Genomic DNA, 20868 nt, shown 5'->3' with positions numbered 1-20868 from the left:
TATACTTATTTTTCCACGTCCACCTGATCCTTAAGGCTGACACTCGGGATCAACAGGTTCGTAGGCCAAGACAAACGAAACCTAAGTTCAGTTCACACAGTCGCAATAAAAAAATATATGTATTTGTATAAGCTTCCGAGAACTGTTTGCTGAAACATTATGGGGGTTATTCTGAATAGAAACTACCCGTGAGTTTTGTCTTTCTGCCTTTTCAGCTTAAAGGAGAAAATGAGAAAACGCAAGGGGAATAACACACGTTCAGAATAACCCACTATATAATATTCAGAAGAGGACATTTGCCCACAAAATGTATAATGCGTGGCCTATACGCACTCCATCTTTCTACGATTTGATATGTCTGTTTATCTAGTGGCTCAAGTTCATGGAGAGCTTTGCTGTGAATCCCGGGTGTGAGAAGACTGTCATCAATGCTTTATAAGAGATGGTTTTGGTGGTAGTACTCAAGCAGGACTGTAGCGATGTGAATGCCATTCATCTATTTAATGGAGAACTTTCCTGACTTGCCTAAGTTAAAAAACCCAGTCCGGAAGATTGTGAAACAAGTGTTTTCATGGCAACCGGTTACATTTATTGTATTGATGTACGGGTAATATCTTCCAGCACAAGCCATATTGTGGTTAGTCACCGTAATAGTGTTTAGAGCCTTTGTTCCATATGTCAAGGTGTTTGGGCTTGCCCGGGATAAAAATGATATCGTTGTAATCTAGGACTTGCTTCTGTATATATTTCAAAACTACCTTCAAACAGCTGCATTTAAGCTAATAATTTTACATAGGGAAGGTTACGCAAGGAGTTAACCGATATGGATCAATTTTGAATTTTATGTGGATTTGAAAGAAATATTGCGATGTGCCAAGTTAGGAGCAAATGTGGGTTCTCATTTGGAAAATTAACTTTTGACATTTAACGTATTATCTCAGGAAGTATGGACTTGTCTAAGAAAAAATTATATCATATATTAAAATAACAATAAAGCGGTCCAGTAACATGAAAAAGAAATGACAATCATGACAGACTTGGGCTGACTTAAACATGATTGATTATCTCAAAATAAAGATAAAATAATTTAATGCCATATAAAAAACAACAAAGTGTAATTGAAAACACTATCAAATGGACGGACAATCACGACACGTAGAATATAGCCACCAACCTTTAGAATTATAGAAAGTTTATTTAATATAAAATTTGTATCTCCCTTGGTATGGGAGGGCTACCCTGTTTACTCTGATGATTATAACAAGCTAATAAAAAAGATATATAAATTAAGTTAAATAAGCTACAAATTAAACAAATCAACAAATTAATTAATCATCAACAATATCATAATAAAAAACGTGCAACAAGGGTTTAAACAATTTCATTTTGGATTTGGAAAAGGGGGAAATTCAAACGAAAATGAAATATAAAAATTCTTTCTCAATTCCTTAAGGATTTTGTGTAACGTGCAAAAAGTGTTGGGCAGCATTCCATCAATATGGAATTGTGTATGGGTAACATTCCACAAAACTAAAAGGGGGAAGGGATCGAAAAATTCTTGCAAAACAAGAAACAAAAATTTGAACTTACACAAGAAAACACAACATAATGATTGTCGAAGACGAAAATAAGACATAAAGGAAAACAATTGTATGAGGGTCACTTAATTTTTGGAGACAAAAAGACTTTGGGGGTGGGTTTACGAAAACTTCACAAAAAGGAAGATTTTTGGTTGACAGAAACAAGTTTATAATTTTCTGATTCTATTCTATTGTATACCCTCACAATTCATAATAAGAGTAGGATCCTTTTTGGGTGAGTAGGCTTTGGCCTTTTCAGTCTCAGCCACTTGTATAGATCTATGATAGAAATTATTTAAATTTTCAAATAAAAAAGATGAGTTCTCATTTTTCTACTTTAACAAAAAATACTGAAGACAATATCGCAAACTTACCTTAATTTGGTTTTCAGTGAATTAATTTCACGATTCATGGCTTCTTGACTTTCAATCATATCCTCACATTCACGTTGGTATTTACGTTTTTGTGTCTTCTCCTTTTGCAGTTCCTCTTCTGTTTCATCCAAATTACGTTTCAATAATTTCATGCGACTGTTAAGCTGTGGAGAGGAAAACAATAATGTTAAAAACTTTATAGTTTTCCCTTTTCTATCGTTTACTTACTTTATCTATTTGCTCTTTGTATTGATCGGCATGTCTTCTTTCATCTTCAATATTTAGACCCAATTCCTTAATCTTCTTCTCCATTTTGCGGTTGGCCTTTTGCTGTAGCAATCTCTCTTTACCCTCATTATCGAGCTGTTCTTCGAGGTTGGCAATTTTGGCTTCCAGTGTGGCGATGGTGGCTTTAATTTTTGTTCTTTGAGCTGTTTCAATTTCGGCCAGCTTGGCTTTCAGTTCCTTGTTTTGACGTTCCAACAAGGCTCGGGCATTTTCGTTCTTTTGTGAATTGGACTTCTCGGTGGCCAATTCGGTCGACAACTGTTCGTTTAAGAGTTGAGCTTTACGGCTTCGATCTAATAATACTTCGGAATTGGACTGTTCTTCCTCAAGTTCTTCTTCGAGGGCGGCAATGCGGGCTTCTAAACGACGTTTCTCATCAATCATTAGAGTTCCTTTGCTGGCATTGGCGGCCATTTCTTCGGCCAATTCATCGCGTTCTGTTTCAGCAGCACGACGTGCCCTCTCGGAACTGGCCAAATCTTCTGTGAGCTGCATTACCTCAGCCTCTAGTGCCTTGACCTTACGTTCTGCTTCCTTACTGGCCGCCTGCAATTCTTCCTTGGCTGCTTTGGCTTCTTCAGCCTCACGTAAGGCATCCTTGACCTGTACTTGCAATTTCTTGGCATGTTTAAGGGCATCCTCTTTCACTTTGTTGTGCATTTCCATGGTGGTTTCCAATTCCTTGAGATCGCCTTCTAATTTCTTTTTGGCTGCCACAGCTGCGGTACGCTGTTTACGTTCTTCATCCAATTCGGCCTCAAGATCGCGTAATTGTTTCACTAGACCGCGTCGTTTCTCTTCGGCCTGTTCCTCCTTGGCTTGTAGGTCCCTTTCAAATTGAGAGCGCAATGCCTGCATATTCACCTCGAGACGAAGTTTGGCATCTTCGGTCAATTGCAGGTCATCTTCAAGTTCCTCATTTTGTGCTTTCAATTCGGCCAGCTGGGATTCCAAGGCACGTTTTGCTTTTTCCAATTCATGGACATTTTTATCGGCTGTACCTTGGGTATTTACCAAATCGTCCAGTTCGTTTTGCAGGGCTTTACGTTTATTTTCCATATCGTCGATTTTATCATAGGCCTCATCCAATTCACGGCTCAGGGAAAGGACCTTGGTTTCTTTTTCGCGAGCTTCACGTTCGGCAGTATCACGTTCTTGAGCATATTGCTCGGAAATGGCTTTCTCTTCGGCTAGGATTTTATCAAAGTTCTTCTGTTTCTTTTCCAACTCGAGCACCTATAACATAATGGAAAGAAATCGATGTAAGGTTAATGGATAATGGAGGCGGATGTTTAACACTTACCTTTGTGCGTTGTGCTTCCAATTCAATGGTGGCATCCTCCAACTCTGATTGGATTTTCTTTTTGCTCTTATCCAATCTATCATTTTGAGCTGTCAACTCCTTGACCTGTCGTTCCAAATCTTCAATGCTCTTGTTGAGGCGTTTCTTGCCCTCCTCCAATTCCTTGACAGCATCGGCATCTTCTTCGGCCTTCTTTTTAATCTCTTGCATGGTCACCGATAATTCGGCCAGCTTGCGTTCATAGTTCTTTTTCGTTTCTTCATCTTCTTCGAGCTGTTCCTGCAGCGCTTCCTTTTCGGATTCTAGCTGGCGTAATTTCGACGACAGTGAAAGTTTCTGGCGGGTTTCTTCTTCGAGCAATTGTTGTGTTTCGGCAAGTTGCGATTCCATGTTACCGGCAGATTTAACAGCGGCAGATGCTTTCATTTCGGCCTCTTCCAATTGATTTGTTATGTACTCGGATTCCTGTTGCAGTTTTGAGCATTTCTCTTGCAATTCCGAACGAGCACGTTCCACTTCGGCCAATTTCACCTGGAAAAATAAACGATGATCTTCAATTTCAATTTCGATTTCAATTTCAATACAAATGTTTGACAAAGCTTCACCACCACACCACATTATATTGCTGAACGGAGGAACGTAACGATAACAACAATACCAACCAAGCCACCATTCAAGATGCCAAGCCATTTGTTGCGGGAATCAAGAATGAATGGCTGCGGCTGCTACATTTGTCGTTGTTGTGGAAAACTAAAAACCACAAAACCCCTTTTAAATGCTTGACAACTACATGGTCACATACAAGTGATTCTATCAAATCGACAACGGACAGTCAGTCGGAGATTGAAGGAGATTTTGTGGTTTTTAAGTTTTAATATCAACAAAGATTTGAAGATTCAAATCCGTAGGGTATTTGATGTCAATCTCTGTCATGTTCTTTGCCAAAAAAAGTCATTCAAATTCCTCCTGCCACTACTTACCTGCAATTCAGCTATCTGAGATTCAGCTTGTTTACGACGACGATCGTTTTCTTGACGGGAGCTGTTTACACTACGCAATTCTGTTGCCAAATCTGCATTTTCAGCTTCCAAAGTTGATTTGGCTTTTTCCAGCACCGCTTTAGCTTTGCGTAGATTCTCCAATTGTTCATTGATGCCGTTCAATTCTTGCACATGTTTATGCCTCATTTCCGCAACGGAGGCTTCATGATTGACGGTCTCTTCTTCCAGGGATTTCTTGAGGGAGGCCAATTCTTGTTCACGCTTGGAACGTAATTCTTGTTGAGCTGCAAAGGAAAAGCGCAAAGGGAAATTAAAAATAAATATTACCGATACCATCTAGCTTGTCAGCTTACCCGCTGTGGTGTCCAAAGAATCCAACAACTCATTTTTCAAAGCCTCCAATTCCTCACCCAAATCACGACGTATCTTTTCGGCCTTGGCTCGAGCAGCCTTTTCAGCTTCCAAATCTTCTTGCAACTCAGCCAATTGTGATTCAATTTCCCGTTGAGCCTTTTGAGCTGCTGCCTTGGCTGCTGATTCTTCATCGATGCGCATTAGTGTTTGCGTCAGTTCCTCTTCGCGTTTACCCAACTGGACTTGCAATTCTTCCACCTGGATTCTTCGCTCGTTTAGCTGTTCCTTGAGATCGGCCATTTCCGTTTCAATTTTACGTTTCGAACGATCAGTTTCTTGCCTTTGCTGTTGATCTTTGTGCATACGTTCCTCCAATTCGGCGATGGTGGCCTCATGTTTTATCTTCAATTTGGCCAAATGCTTGGCCTTCTCTTCCTCCTCGGCCAAGGTTTGCGACAAATCGTTGGCCCGCTCTTCCAGTATTTTCTTTTCCTTGAGTAATTTCTGATTTTGATCTTCGGTAAGGGCCAATTCTTCTTCGTACTTCTTAATTTTGCCATCGAGTTGCACCTTTTCCAATTGAAGTTTTTGTCGGGCCGCTTCCTCTTCTTCCAATTGTTCCTCGAGATCTTGTATGTTGAGTTCAAGCTTCTTCTTTTCTACACCCAAGGCCAAAACACGTTCCTCTTCTTCTTCGATACGTGTTTCAAGTTCCTGCATCATATCTTCGAGTTCCTGTTTGCGAGCCATCAGCCTGGAACGCGACTCCTCCGCTTCAGCGCAAAGTTCGATTTCGGCTTGCAACTGTTCGGCCAATGAGGTCTTCTCCTCCAACGCTTGTTGGTATTTGCGCTCATATTCTTGGGTACTCTTGGCGAGAGTTTCCAATTTTTCACGCACCTGCTTGAGCTCATCTTCCTTTTGCACCAGCTTCTCCTCCTGTTTGGTGACCTCCAGCAATGGTTTCACCTTGGTGTACAGGCGCCACCATTGCCAGTTGCGCAACTTCAAATAGGCTGCACAATTACGCTGGATAATGCGTATGGCATTCAGCTGTTGCAAACGTTTCTGATAGTTGCGCCGGGCCAAGAAACCACGGCAGAATGCCTGGAAGTTAACAATCAGATCCGTGATCTTGTAGTCACGCTCTTCCTCGAGATGAGCCAAAACACCAGCGCGGAAGAAGATCTTCGACTGACCGACACGGTAGAGATTCGAGTCGAGTTCCAGAGCCTGGATCATTTTCTCGCACGCCTTCTTGCCGTCCATGAAACCCTTGGGAATGACATTGGGTGTGAGCAATTCGTAGCGTTGACGGAACTCTTGGAATGGAATACGATTGGGGAAGCCCTGGCGACAAATACGAATACCTTCGAGCACACCATTGCAACGCAATTGATCTAAGACCAGAGGAGCATCAATTTTGCCGGCACGCTTCTCGTGATTGGGGATGATGCAACGCACAAAGTTCGGATTGGTGTTACGCAATGTGTCCATCAGCTTGGCCAGCTGTTCTTTGTACAAATGTGATACGGTACGGAACATACCCTTGCGGGTACGGGCACCAAATTGCGTATCGGTAAGGGCCTGATGGGCCATGCCCACAATTTCCGCATCCTTCCAGATGTTGACCACAAACGGATCTTGCGAGTTCTGCAACAGCGAGACAATGTTCTCATTCAAGGGATCCATATTCTTCATTAACCATTTGGCAGCGGAGTAGTCAACCTTGCCCGCATAATGGACAATGGCAAAGTCGGCCACACCACGGAAATCAGTCTTCATGAATTTCGGATGCATTGAATGTGCTGACACTAATTTCTCAACGAAGGTCTTATCTGTCGCCTTGGGGAACCAGCATTCTTCATCCAAGAGAGCCATAATACCGCCGGGCTTATCAATCAAATCGATGGTAGGCTGTAGATCCAAACCGAAATCAATGAATTTCCATTCAATACCTTCACGCTGATATTCCTCCTGTTCGAGTATGAACATGGTGTGATTGAAGAGCTGTTGCAGCTTTTCATTGGTGTAATTGATGCACAACTGTTCGAACGAGTTCAACTCGAAGATTTCGAAACCGGCCATATCGAGAATGCCAATAAATGAGGCACCCTGACGTTTGGTACGATCCAAGGAACGATTGATGCGATTCACCAACCACTTGAACATGCGTTCATAGCATGCCTTCGATATCGCTTCGACAGCAAATTCAACTTGTTCCTTTGTCTGGGCCTTGGTGACAAAATCACGACCGACTTTAATGCGTGGCGTTAAGAATGCCCGTGTCATATCGGTGACACTTAAACCCAGCAGATGGGCAATTTTTTGGGCCACTGTATTATCGGGTAGCGTGGCTTGATCATTATTACGTTCCTGACGGAATTTCATGCAGCCAAACAATAGCACCGCACTAACAATACGGAAAATTGAATTGAAATCTTCGGCGGTCATGCCCATGATATTCATTGACTTAACAGTCGCTTGATATTCGGCGAAGTCATCAACACCCGGCACTGGCAAACTGCCATTGGAGAGGAATGGATATGTTTTAATGTCATCTAAGATGAATTTTTCACGTTGTTCGGGCGATGCACCGGCAAGTAATTGATAGAAAATATGGAATGTTCGCTCGTCTTTGGCTTGACGAATGGCACGAGATTTTTCAAGTAAATATGTTTCAATATTGGCACCCGATATATAACCAGACGCATCGAAATTGATGCGTATAAATTTACCCTAAAGAAAGTAATTTTGGGGAAAGAGAGAAAGGGAGAAAGAGAGAAAAGAATGATTAGTTGATTGCAATAGTAATGTAAAAGTGGAGAATACAGATTATGGGGTTTTTAACCTCCGTAACATAACTCCCTGTGAGACATAACGGCATTTTTCTGCATTTAAGAAGGGGTTCATGAACTTCACCCTGGCATTTTCAAGTAAAAACGCAGGCTACGTGTATGAAGTATTCTTCGACCTTTGTTGGGTTGGTGTCCGAGTTTTTGGAGTTATGTCCGGCACCGATCCCACAACTACAGTATGTTTATATATAAATACTTACAAAACGTGATGAGTTATCGTTTTTCACTGTCTTGGCATTACCAAAGGCTTCTAGAATTGGATTGGCTTGTAGAAGTTGTTGCTCCAACTCGCCCTATAAGAGTATTTGGAAAAAATTATGAAAATATCGAAAAAGAGAGATTAGAATAAGGATAATAAAATGACAAAATAAAGTACGACATTCTCAAAATATATCAAAGAAGCAGAGAAAGAGAGACAATAACTACAAACAGCAGGGATCCTAGCATAAGAAAAAAGGCAGAGAGCTACATACATAGGAAAAAATGTAAGCAAATTCAGGACTATAACAACAACTATTAAAAATACATTACATTCTACAACTAGACATGCAAATCTACTAAATATTTATAATATTATACAGATAATTATTATCTAAGTTGTATGTACATATTTACAGTTAGAAATTTATTTACACAACAAAATCACATTGAATAAGTCAAAGAAGTGAGGAGGAAGAGAAGTACGAGTTTTTTCTTTTTTTTTTTTAATTTGAAAATCAGTTCAAGGTTAGTATTGTTGCGAAAATTTATTTTGTTGATATACCTTGTAATAAATATAACGGCCGGAAGCATTTTCTGTTAATTTTGCATTTTCTATTTCTTGACAATTATTTGTTAAGCATTCGTGATGTTCATTTGGACTTATAATACCAACAACACCACCATTATTAATGTTACCGCCACTGCCACTACCATGGACATTGCATTGAATTTTAACATTTTTCTTAACATTAACTTGTAAATTCTGAAATCAGTGAATATAAGTATTTTAAGATGCATATCAAGTTTCTAGAGTTTTTTTTTGCTCTAAAATTGGTGTTAATAGGAAAGCAGAAGAAGAAGAGAGAGATAGAGGGGATATATTTCGACATCAACATCCATGCGTTTTTGATAACTTGAATCCACAAAGATTTTTCTAATGAACTTTACACGACTCAATTACTTAAAAAAAATGCAAGCCACAATTTCCCGGAGGAATTTTAACACTGCTGAAGAATGTAATTTCGTTTTGCGGGATTTTTAACCAAGACCTTATTCTGCCTGCAAGGAGGCATAGCAACTTTTGCTCTAAGATGGTCACACCTATGTTTAAATTACAACTACATCCACAAAGTGGTGCCGATTTTGAAAAGTTTTTGGACCTTAGGAGCTATTTGAGGCTATTTTTTACCTTCGGCCTTATGACAACAGAGAATATTTATATACACTTTGTCACGATCAGAAATGATCTTCATTGAAATAATGGTTTAATATGCCACATATAGTAAGACGAAATCAGTTTCAGACAAAGTGGAGTTGATTTATCCATGCCCATCAGTGCGTCTGTCAGACCGACGGGTTAACAAGAAGGGAGTAGTCGATTTTGTCCACTTCTTGGAGTATGTGGGGGAGAAAAGGCCAACAAATTTTGGTCAAGTTCAGTTTAAGTGCCTTTCGTGAAACCTTCTGAAATTGTTGATAGCTATTTCTGACGCTTTTTCGTTTTTTTCATAGTAGGCTGTTTTTTCTAGGGGAGGGTTACTAACCCGACTCCCAAACCCAAGTTTTTAACGTTATTACGGGTGAACGCGCGGCACATGTTAGCTCACTACCTTCAATGGGTGTTAAAGGCAATTCCCCAGGTGACACCACGGGGAGGTCAGTGTCCACTTGAGATGAAAGAGGGACCAAGATAAATCCTGGGCTTTGTCATGTTAGAGCCGGTCAGGAGTAAAGCCACTAGAGTCTTTGTTACGGGCGACAAAAGCGATATCAGTCTGTACGATTCACCTTTGCTGGCTCCTTTCTGGCCTGGCTTCTGTAGCGGATCAACCCTGCCCATTTTCGCAACATTATCCATTGTAAATTGTGGTGGTTCCTCCTCGACAGGAAGAGATCTAATGCGATGCAGTACTCATCTCTTCCCCTGTCACTACTGGGATACTCGATCAGTCAGCGGAACGTCGCCAAACATGACTGAGATCCTATATTCCTTATTTCTAGGGTTCGAGAGTGACTTTACCGTTGCCCACAATTCACTTATTCTGGCTCCCATGTTAGAACTCCTCAGATGAGTTAACCACTTGTTCCGCTTACAGTATCAGTTGCCTGACTCTGTGGTAATTGGGATTGGCACGACAAAGCTCATCACTCTCATTTGGTAATCCCGTCGCCTCTGCTGGGAAATTTTGCAACACTTCGATTATTCGACCAGCAGGTACATATATGTCGAGCGGCTGCAGTAGTTATGATGCTGCGTAACCTTCTTTCTGCCACCCGAACATCAGAAAAGTTGGGCAAATTTCTGAAGCGGTGAACTAGTGAACTCTATGAAACTAAGCCACTTAGCTTTCCCATGATTGATGAAAGTGCGGCGTTCAAAGGTGATGAAATCGGACGGTCTACTGATGGAGACAGTTATGGGGACAAGGTCCGACCCAGAAAACGACAGGTTGCCGGGCGACGTCATTTGTCAGACCAGGTGACACGATGGTTATATCTGGCGAGCTGTGACACTCTTTGCTAATTCTGTTAAGGGCGGGCGTCCTCATTGACCGTTAAAAAGGTAGGGCTCTCAATCTGTTTAACCAGAACTACAAGCCTCTGGCATTTGCCAAGGACCGAATGCCACAAATCATGATGAGCATTAATATCTCCCAAGACCAGACAGACGGTTATGACCTTCCACCAAATGCGGGCTAAAGTTGAGCCTATAACCTGGAGTACAGCTATTTATCGGCGGGATGTTAAGCAAGTCTAAAGTTCAAGCTGCTAGTAGACATTAGTAGCGGTGGCGACGATACACAATCGATTCCGAAGAGGTATTGACCACCCAGAATGAGGTTAAGACAACAATAAGCCGGCTGAAGAATAATAAGGCCGCAGGTTCCGATACTATATGCCTAACTGAAGCCTATGATCAATGAAATAATTGGAAAGCTCTACCTTACAAAGCCCCCATTTGATAAGAACTTCGTCTTGCGGCAAATTCTGACGAAGACGGCAATACATACAGATGAAGGCGGAAGGCGATATTGAATACCTATTGCCCATCCAAAATGAATTCAATACAGCACCGATGCTGCGTAAACAACTAAAAATTATGGACAATGAAATTATTGGGTCATATCAATCCACAGAGTTAAACCTGGCAAAATACCCCTTTCCACAGAACTTTGCCTTGTGGCAAATTCTGGAGAAGACCCAAGAGAAGCAGATTGATACTAAGCATCTCTGCCGACTATACGACTGCCATCGAGAGTCATACAATTTTAAATGCGTACATACATATGTTCCCACAGCATCCCTGAAGGGACAAGGGAGACTGCTTTTATATCATTGAGTGCACACCGATTCATATATGGGGTTATTTCGAACGAAAATTCCCCGTGAGTTTTGTCTTTCAACTTAAAGAAGAGAGTGAGAAAACTCATGGAGAATTTACGTTCAGAATAACTTCCAATGGTTTAATGCTTAGGGCCTACTTTTTATCGCCGATACCGAACGGCGTGTCTTACGGCACCACTTGTAGAGAATTTTTTCATGGCTGAAATACTCACGAAATGTCACCTACATTGCACTGAGGGGATTTGCACCGCCGTATTAATGTATTCCTAGCCACACCAAGACTCTGACGGTTTGTTAGGTGGCATCAAAACATACACACGGTGGGAAAGAATCTATACGAACACAGTTTAGTACCAAATGAGACTTCAAACAAGAAGTAAAGATTCGGAGGGTTTGGAAAAATATAGTCCAATTTGAACTTCTATATCTAAAAAACGGTAAAACCAACGAGAATTTTATAAAGGTCAATATTTTAGAGAATTTTCATATCTACAACATTTGTTTTAGTCGCATTTTGATAGGAAATGTGGTTTCTAAGCAAAATCGCGAAAACCTAAACAACCCCTAAAATGTCAACTTAAATCGCGATTTATTTAAAAAGCGCTCCGGCGATTTTTTTGTTTTTTGAATGTTCTCATCTATAAACATTGTAGTTTCAGAATCCGCAAAAATTTCCGAGGTGTGAGCACCTTCCATTTAAAATTGTTTCAAGAGCACCGTGATGTGTAATGGAAATCATTTGGAGAAATTGGAATTGAAAATGTAATAAAATTTATATCTAAATATAAGTGTGTGTAACAACAATTGTACAAAAAGCTACGACAAACTACAAAATGAAGCCAAGCTTGTCACAGCACAAAAAGAAACCATTGAAGCAGTATCATCAATCTCAGCCCAAAAATAGAAGCAAATAAGCAAATCTATGGCAAACACAAAAAATGACAAATAACAAAATTGAGAAGAAACCAAAAAAGAAGAAGCTAAAAAAACTGCAAAACTGAAGTAAGAAAATAAGCTTGATGAATGATAGATTGGTTTTTGGGGGGAGGGTGGCTGGAGGACAGTTGCAATAATGAGCTCAATAATGGAACTAAAAAATACAATACTTTACCGCAAGTGTTCCTGCAGTACTACTACTCTAGATTTGGTTTTTGGTTGGTTTTATTTCCAATGTTTTGATGATTTGGAATCAAAATAAAACAAATGTTAAAACCGGGCAAGCAGCGAAGAACCAAAAAAATCAAATGCGGTCGATATGACACAGAAATGTGGCATCAGCATGGCATTATGACCGGGGAGGGTGGTATGGTTCAGTTCGAATCGATCGATCAATTGATCGTTAAAGCCAAAGAACACACATTTTATTAAAGGCGTTTGTTTGAATAACCAGAGCCGCCGACGGCATGGATACATTAAGAGGTTGAATAGTGGCGACGGTGGAGGTTTTTGCGCGATTACAAAATTATTGTTACGTTTATTTGGCCAAGTAATACAACAATAGAAATTGTAGGTTAGATGTGATGATGTACGGATGAGTTGTTATTGTTGTTGTTGTTTAGATACCAAAGTTATTAAACGGTGGTTATATGTGGACGATGGCGGTTGATTGGTTGGTGCGATAGATGGATGGTTGGTGCGATGGATAGATTGTGGCAAATGGTTGATTGTGATGATGAGTAACCCAGAAAATATGGATTTTAAGCGAATTGTTGTTACACAATATAGCAGCAATAAGAAATAGGGTTGACGATCGTGCGATATTGTAGATGATTTTGACGTAAAGACGACAATATTGCCCATAAATGTTGTTGACAATAATGAGGAGGAGCAGAAGTTCGTACATGTGATGTGATATGAATACAAGATCAATTCAAATCATAGTTGTGATGATGATGATGATGGATGGATGTATGGATGGATATATGACGTTGTTGGTTGGTGTTGTTTGAAAAGAATTAATGACATCAATATTTTGTACATACAAACAATATACACGCACACCAATAGATCGATTTTCGTTTTAAATAGCATTTATTTTAAACAAATTTATTTGGATGATATTCAATAGCGATAGGTGTAGGGGTATGAGAAAGAGAGAGAAAGATACATAAACCGTGTTAGACTTTTTTTTTTGCTTCACAATTATTTTAAGGGTTGGGGTGGTGGTAAAATGGGCTTTGCTCGGTACGAAGAAAAATAAAAACTTAAGAAAAACACTCAATAACAAACCATGGTAATTAAAACAATATATAGATATTTGTTTATATACAAAAATAAAAATTAATAATTAAAAAAATATAAAAAATTATATGTATTAAAAAAATAAATAAACAAAACACACACAATAAACATAAAGCAATTAAAACATTCAGAAAAAGAAAACAAAACCCAAGGTCACAAGTGATTCAATTGCAAGGTTGGTGTAGGTTTGAAATTCTTGTTGGAATATTTTGGGGAACGATGTCCATTTGAGAACAGAATGTCACTGGTTTCGATATTAAAAAAACTCAAATTTTTATCTAATGTCAAATGTTTTTTATTGATCTCAAAATAAAACTCCTTTATGTGAGAATACTGCTATATATTTCGATAACTCTGGGATTTTCAGAGAAAATAGTTTTGGTCGAAAATTACAATTTTTGAGGAAAGCGAAAATAAGTTTTTTTTTTTTATTTTTATTCTATTCTTGTTTCGTTATCTTCAAAAATGTATGCACTGATGTTAAAGGTGATTTCAATAACTTATGCGTTTCAGATTGTGCGTGCCACATGTTACGGATTAGAAATAGGAAAAGTTAACTACAAGGGTCAATGTTGGTCAAGAAATGCCACAGGAAGCATCTTATCGTCCCTGTTATGGGTTACTGACATAAGGAGTATATGGATGATCTTTATCAATGGAGGATTCCAACCAATCTGTTATGCAGATGATGTTATAATAGTTCTAAGGGGACGGAATCCAATTTTTTTATATAGTAAGGGAGAAACGCCCAAATATTGCATAAAAATAAGCTAAGAGGAAACTTTGAAACATATATTTTTACAAGGAAGGATGCTTCTATAGATCCTTTCTGAAATATGGGGTGCTTCTATAGACCCTTTCTGCAAGAGAGGGCGCCTCTATAGACCCCATTATGAAAGACAGGGTGCTTCCTTTCACGCTTTTCGAAAGAAAGGGTTCTTCTTTACACTCTTTCCGAAAGACAGGGTGCTTCTTTACACCCTTTCCGAAGACAGGGCGTTTCTTTACGCCCTTTCCGAAAGACAGGGTGCTTCCTTACATCCTTTCCGAAAGACAGGTTGCTTTTTTACACCCTTTCCGAAAGGCAGGGTGCTTTTTTATTCCCCTTCCGAAAGACACGGTGCTTCTTTACACCCTTTTCGAAAGACAGGGTGCTTCTTTACACACTTACCGAAAGACAGCGTGCTTTTTCATACCCTTTCCGAAAGACACGATGCTTCTTTACTCCCTTTCCGAAAGAAAGTTTGCTTCTATAGAACCTTTCTGAAAGAAAGGGTGCCTCTATTGAATTCTTTTTGAAAGAAAGTGTGACTCTATAGGCTTCTTTTTGAAAGAAAGGGTGACTCTATAGACCCTTTCTGAAAGAAAGGATAGCTCTATAGACTTCTTTTTGAAAGAAAGTGTGCCAATAGTCCCTTTTTGAAAGAAAGGGTGCCTCTATAGACCATTTCTGAAAGAAAGTGTGCCTCTATAGGCCCTTTCTGAAAGGAAGGGTGCCTCTATAGACCCTTTCTGGACAATACAAAATGTATTTCTAACATTGTTAAGTGTCTGTAAGTTATGCTGGACCAGAAACTTCAACGGAATGAATACATGCAAGAGAGGACCAACTTGGAGGGAATGGCTTAGGGGTAGTTTACACTATATGTAAATGTCATATGACACGAAATAAAAACATTCCATATCTACCCACGCAGGCAATGTGGAGACGTAATTTTACTACATTTTTGCTGGTGTGGACGCACAAAGTAAATGGCGTAAGGAAAATCCCCAATATTGCACATATTGGCGACTATATAATGATGGAAAATTTCATGTCATGTGACATTTACATATAGTGTAAACTACCCCTTAGCGGGCAAAAATAGGTCAGAGAATCAGACACAGTTTATTTAGGGAGATACACCTGCTTTTGGAAGGTCATAACCGACTGGCCTTGGGGGACTTTAATGCTCATTATTAGTTGTGACATTCAGTACATGGCAATGACCAGACTCAGCCAATTCTATACCCCCTGAGTTGGCTGAGAAGATTGAAAGCTCAACGTTCTGTTCAATCACCTTTGCGACGTTTCGCTGACTGGTCGGCAGAAGTGCGCAAGTTATTTCAATCGAGAGTTTGTCCAGCAAGCCGGGAGTGACTGGGCGAGGAGAAGAGTTCTACGTCGCATTTGATCTCTTCCTGCCGAGGAGGATCCAGCACAATTTTCAATGCATGATCTTGCGATCATGTCAAGCACTCCTTGATACTGTCAAGCACTCCTTGCTGTTCGAGGACATCGAAGAGATTACCCTCCGGACAAGTTTGAAAAGTTCGATAATCAATTACCTGTGTGAACGTCAGTCGTACGTTGAACTCAGGAACAAGAAGTAGAAGTCTCGTAAAGCGAAACATGGTGTTGCGTATGGTGGCTGATATCTCCGGAACTGTTTAACCTCTACTTTTCCAGTATTTAAATCCCCTCAGACTACATTGAGATCGTTACGTATGCGGACAATCTTGGCATCGGGCATCTCCGCCAAATATCATTTGTGATAGGCTGAACACCTATCAATCTTACTGCCTTTTTCCTTCGCGATAAATATCCGCCACTAAGTCTATGGCCACTCTGTTCACCACATGAAGTGCGGAGATGAGCAAAGAGTTGAATGTCCTGGTCGTTGAAAGGGCAATTCCCGGAGCGGATCGATCTTTCTAGTTCCTTTCCCAAAAGGAACTAGTTCCTTAAAGTAGTTCCATAGTTCCAAATAGTTCCGAGATCGATATAGTTCAACAAATCTTTCTCTTTCATCGTTCTTTTCATTCCAAATAGTTCCGAGACCGAAATGGTTTAACGAATCTTTCTCTTTTCGTTTTTTTTTTCGTTCCGAATAGTTCCGAGACCGAAATGTTTTCATTGCTTGGTGGATGAATTGACATAGAAATAAATAAATTGCAGCGAACAAACAGCAACAACGAAAGATCGACGTAGGCGCAGGCTAAAGGAACTATATAAACGCAAGAGTTGGATATAGTTCCAATAGTTCCTTGTCCGGAATAGTTCCTTGGAACTAGTTCGTTCCGGAACTACACAACTCTACTAAATACTCCAAGATTCTAGGGTTAACATTAGACAGCACGTTCACGTCGTCCGCGAATAACACAGTTATATGTGACGTGCTGAGATGTGGTAAGCTATGCGACGCCAGTGTGGTCCGCTAACACGAGTGCAAAGCGATGGAACAATATTCAAACCTTTAAAAATGCCGCTTAGGGGACTGCAACAGACCGCCTCCTCATGTCATCAGTAGATCATCTGCATGAGGAGACAAACATTCTTCCTGTACGGCAACATAACGATATGCTCTCATTGCGGTACTTACTCAGGTGTTACCGTGAGAGTCATCCTAATCACCATATGGTGGGGATAGGCCCCTGCAACCAGGCATGTCAGAAAGGATCTTATTGATCTAGAGAGAGGATGAGAGAACCCCTAGATCACAAAGCCTATCAAGCAGGTTTGAATTTCATTGACACAGATCCAGACGCGGTCTTCGGAGTAAATTTTCCATATATCGCAGCTGAAGAACGTCAGTAGCCACGACAAACCAGAGTAGTTTTGGCTCAACTACGTTCAGGATGGTGTAACCTTCTTAATTCCTATAGGGCAAGGCCTGTTGATACCGAGCAAAACATCGGCCCACCATGCAGTACAGGACTGCAAGACACCCTGGAATATTTTAACTGCCTTGCCAAACCTACTCAGCTAACTCCAGTAGCATTCCTAGACTTGGAGATAGGCCAAGATCCGGCTTAGCAGAAAAAAGAAATTACCATATGCTGTTAAAACAACAACTGGGACGCGATCACTCAGAGAAGAGATATTGTAGGAGCATACACATTCTAAGAACAAAATAGAGTATTTTAAATCTGATAATATATATTGTTGATTCAACAATATATTTTATATCATTATGTTGCCTGGCACAAAATATATGGTTGAAGCAACAATATAGATTTTCAGATTTTTAAAATATCCTATTGTGTTCTTATAATATGATTGATCTTCCAATATATATTCTCTTAGTGTTGAGGTCATATCTGGCGAAATACAGCTGTCAACATTAATCATTGTGGGGACGTCTTTGTTTTCCTTTCTAAACCCGGAATTGTCAATGTGCTCGTTATCTCCCTCAGATTGCGATGTATTCTAAAATAACTTTTAGGCTTTCACGGCAATTATCTGCGATTGATACGATTCGAGGAGGCTGGAACAAGTAAGAAGATATCAGTCAGCTGTGCCGACAGAGATATATTCTCATTCTCGGACTTAAAGAAAAGATGTAAACACAATAATTTTGGGTTTTTTAGTTTTTGGGCCAATTTCTCAGGAAGTATGGACTTGCCCCAGAAAAAAAATTGCCAAAAATGTTAGAACTATCCCAAACTCTTTCCAAACTTTGTGTGGGAGTTACCCGAAATAGTGGTCCGATGTAGTCAAAATTCGAACATAATCGGAGTATGTATGAAATAAAACTATGTCCAAAGTTTGTACCAAATCGGTTTCTCCCTTCGAGGGTTATCTTACGTACTAGGCAGTGTAGTTGGTGGCGCAAGACTTTTTTGGAGCTTTTGGGCCATTATCTTAGTAAGAAGAATAAATTGTTGCAACAAATTTCAAAACCATCCGAGGCGAATTGTAATACTGTACTTTTTTGTGGGAGGTACACGAAGGAGTATACCGATTTAGTCCACATTCGAACGTGATCTATGCCTGATATCTAATACTACCATATGCAAAGTTACACTGAGAAAACAATATGCAGCAAACAAATAATATGTCTGGGTGCAAACAAATAATATGTTTGGATCCAAACATATGTTATGTTAGTGACTGTTGCAAACATATAATAAGTTTGGATCCAAATATATTATTTGTTCGCACGCAAACATATTATTGGTTTGCTATAATTATTTTTCTGTGTGTATGATCAATTCGGTAACTCATTACGAGAGTTATCGTGCGCCCAATTTTAGCGTAAAATGTTGAATTTTTAGGGGGGGGGGGGGGGGGAACACGAAGGAGTGGATCGACAAGACCCATCTTCGAACTTAAGCTAAGTTTGGACAAAATATTATGAATTTTGGAACAAATTGGTTGATCCGTTGGAGTGTTATCATGCGCACCAGCCAGGAATATTGTTGTGCTATACCCAGCAACAAAATATATTGCCAACTAGTTAGAAAAACGATCGTTCTTTCAAACTACAATTTCCGAAACCAAAAACCCATTGAATATGAAAGGAAACCTGCAATTGAATCACTTTACTTAAAAAAACACAGAACATTTACAAAACTTATAACCAATAAAAAGAAAAATCCATAACAACCATAAATAAAATAAAACAAAATTGAAAATTAAATTAAAAAAATAAATAAAAATAACCAGGGGAAATACTTACAATAATTAAAGCCGGATGTGGTCCCTTTGGTGATTTAATTTTTGATGGAATTTAAAATAGTTGAAGATTTTTGTTTTGTTTGAAGAATTGTTTCAATAGGTGGTGTTGGTTGGTGATGGTGGTAGGTGGTGGTGGTTTGGTGATCATGGTTGAGAAATAAGGCATCCCACAAACAAAAAATAACACAAAACAATTTTGTTGTTGGTGTGGGGTATAAAAAGAGGGTATGATGGTTGTTCCATAAAAAATGAAAGGAAGGTTGATCGTTGTGCCAAAGAAAAAGTTGTGGAAAAAATGCATTGGATCATATATATATAAAAGGTGTATTCCCAACATCATCAGGAGCAACAGCAGCAGCATCAACAGCAGGATCAATGTACAAAACGTATATTTACAATTATTATTAAATAAAAATATATAAATATTTTGGGTGCGGGTGTGAGAAGGGATTCGTTTTTTTTTTTTTGGCATAGCACGCACAGCAACAACCAAAATTCAACAACCATAGAAATATAAACCAAAAATGGGAGGAGAGGATGTGTTATAATTTGTGTGTTGCGGAATTGATTTTGGTATTTTTGCAGAAGTTTACATGAAAATAAAATAATAAAAAAATTTAAATATTAATTTTGGGTTTTCCATATGGTGAAAAGATATATTTTTGAAAATCCATAATAAATATTTTTGATTTTAAATTTACAAAAATATTGAACATTTGTTTAGAAATTTACAAAAATTGTGTAAATAAAAATATAATAAATATACAAATACAATGTAAATCCTACACCAATATTATAAAAAAAAACAACCACGTTTAATTTACAATAAATTATGGAAATTTTTAAATTTTCTTTTTCTAAAGGACAGTAGAAAAAGAAGCAGAGAAAAAAAATATATGGTCTCAAGAAACATATTTTTGGGGGCATAGTAGATATTGTAAAATAATGTATTGTTGCAGCACAATATGTATGCTTGTTTTGATCATATTCCCTAGTCCAGTTTGTTGATGTTGTTCATGTGACCATATTCTTTTTCTCTGAATGGCCTTTTATTCATAATAAACAAATAATGTTCAGTATTTAAAAAATTATGTACTTAATAATAAAATATTGGTGTAGAGATTATATATATATACAATATACAAATTATAGCTGGTGCTTGTTGTTTTTCGTTTTGAACAACAAAGAAAATCTCTTAAAACAGCAACATTTAATGCATTATTCTAATGAAATTAACCAAATAAAAATATTTATGTATTTTGTATTTGTATTTTGATAAGATTAGTTAATTTTTCTTTGCAAACATTTACTGACAAGTTTCATAGGCGTTTTTTGTTTAAAGAAATTTATCAAGTTGTCGTCTTATCGATTTCACCGTTCGTTCATGACACATATAATAACTAATTAATTGACTCTCTTTACCTCAACAACCATCGCGACGACTTGATTATTTATGTATCGCCGCCGTTTAACAAAAAAAATTAATAATAAAAATAGTGTTAATGGACCTATGAATCATTTTCCATTCCACTGATAAAAAATTTGATGATGGAAGAGGCGCTGATTGAAATTTTTGTTTACCTTTCAATTTTGTAATGTTTATTTTCGTACATTTATTAACCATTGCACGTACACCACATTTTTGTGGTGATTTATTTGAATTGTCTCATTGGTCCCCAGAAAAAAATGAATAAAGGAGTCATTTTGTCAAATTGAAAAAAATATGCATTGATTATTTTTTTCTTCATTTTGCATCATAAACAATTGCATGTAAAAACATATAAATTGTTGTCAAAAAGGCAATTGCTTATGAATAAATGTTCATTAAACATTCGAAAATATTTTGGAATAATTATTTGAAGGATTATCTGAGCAATAATGCG

The 20868-nt window shown here is 38.6% G+C and overlaps 1 protein-coding gene across 15 annotated transcripts in view; it reads right to left on the bottom strand.

Annotated features, from left to right (window-relative positions):
* zip (myosin heavy chain 10) overlaps positions 1–20868 on the bottom strand; it is a 155612-nt gene that overhangs the window by 3585 nt on the left and 131159 nt on the right. For 3 of the 15 annotated variants that reach the window (XM_073957055.1, XM_073957056.1, XM_073957054.1), the window contains exons 6-14: positions 18987–19010; positions 7959–8051; positions 4900–7639; positions 4526–4830; positions 3546–4076; positions 2183–3478; positions 1955–2118; positions 1786–1859; positions 1174–1265 (exon numbers count right to left, since the gene is read on the bottom strand). In XM_073957055.1, coding sequence (XP_073813156.1) covers positions 1198–1265; positions 1786–1859; positions 1955–2118; positions 2183–3478; positions 3546–4076; positions 4526–4830; positions 4900–7639; positions 7959–8051; positions 18987–19010 — 5295 coding nt within the window. In that variant the 3' untranslated portion in view covers positions 1174–1197. Of the gene's footprint in view, positions 1–1173; positions 1266–1590; positions 1860–1954; positions 2119–2182; positions 3479–3545; positions 4077–4525; positions 4831–4899; positions 7640–7958; positions 8052–18986; positions 19011–20868 lie in introns of those variants that run through there. The other 12 variants (XM_073957061.1, XM_073957063.1, XM_073957060.1 and 9 more) reach the window with 6 other exon arrangements.

This window comes from Musca autumnalis, unplaced genomic scaffold (genome assembly GCF_047663935.1).
Source record: "Musca autumnalis isolate F117 unplaced genomic scaffold, ASM4766393v1 scaffold_5, whole genome shotgun sequence".
NCBI lineage: Eukaryota > Metazoa > Arthropoda > Insecta > Diptera > Muscidae > Musca > Musca autumnalis.
The sequence above is the reverse complement of the archived record's forward strand: the minus strand, read 5'-3'. Positions and strand labels throughout refer to the sequence as shown.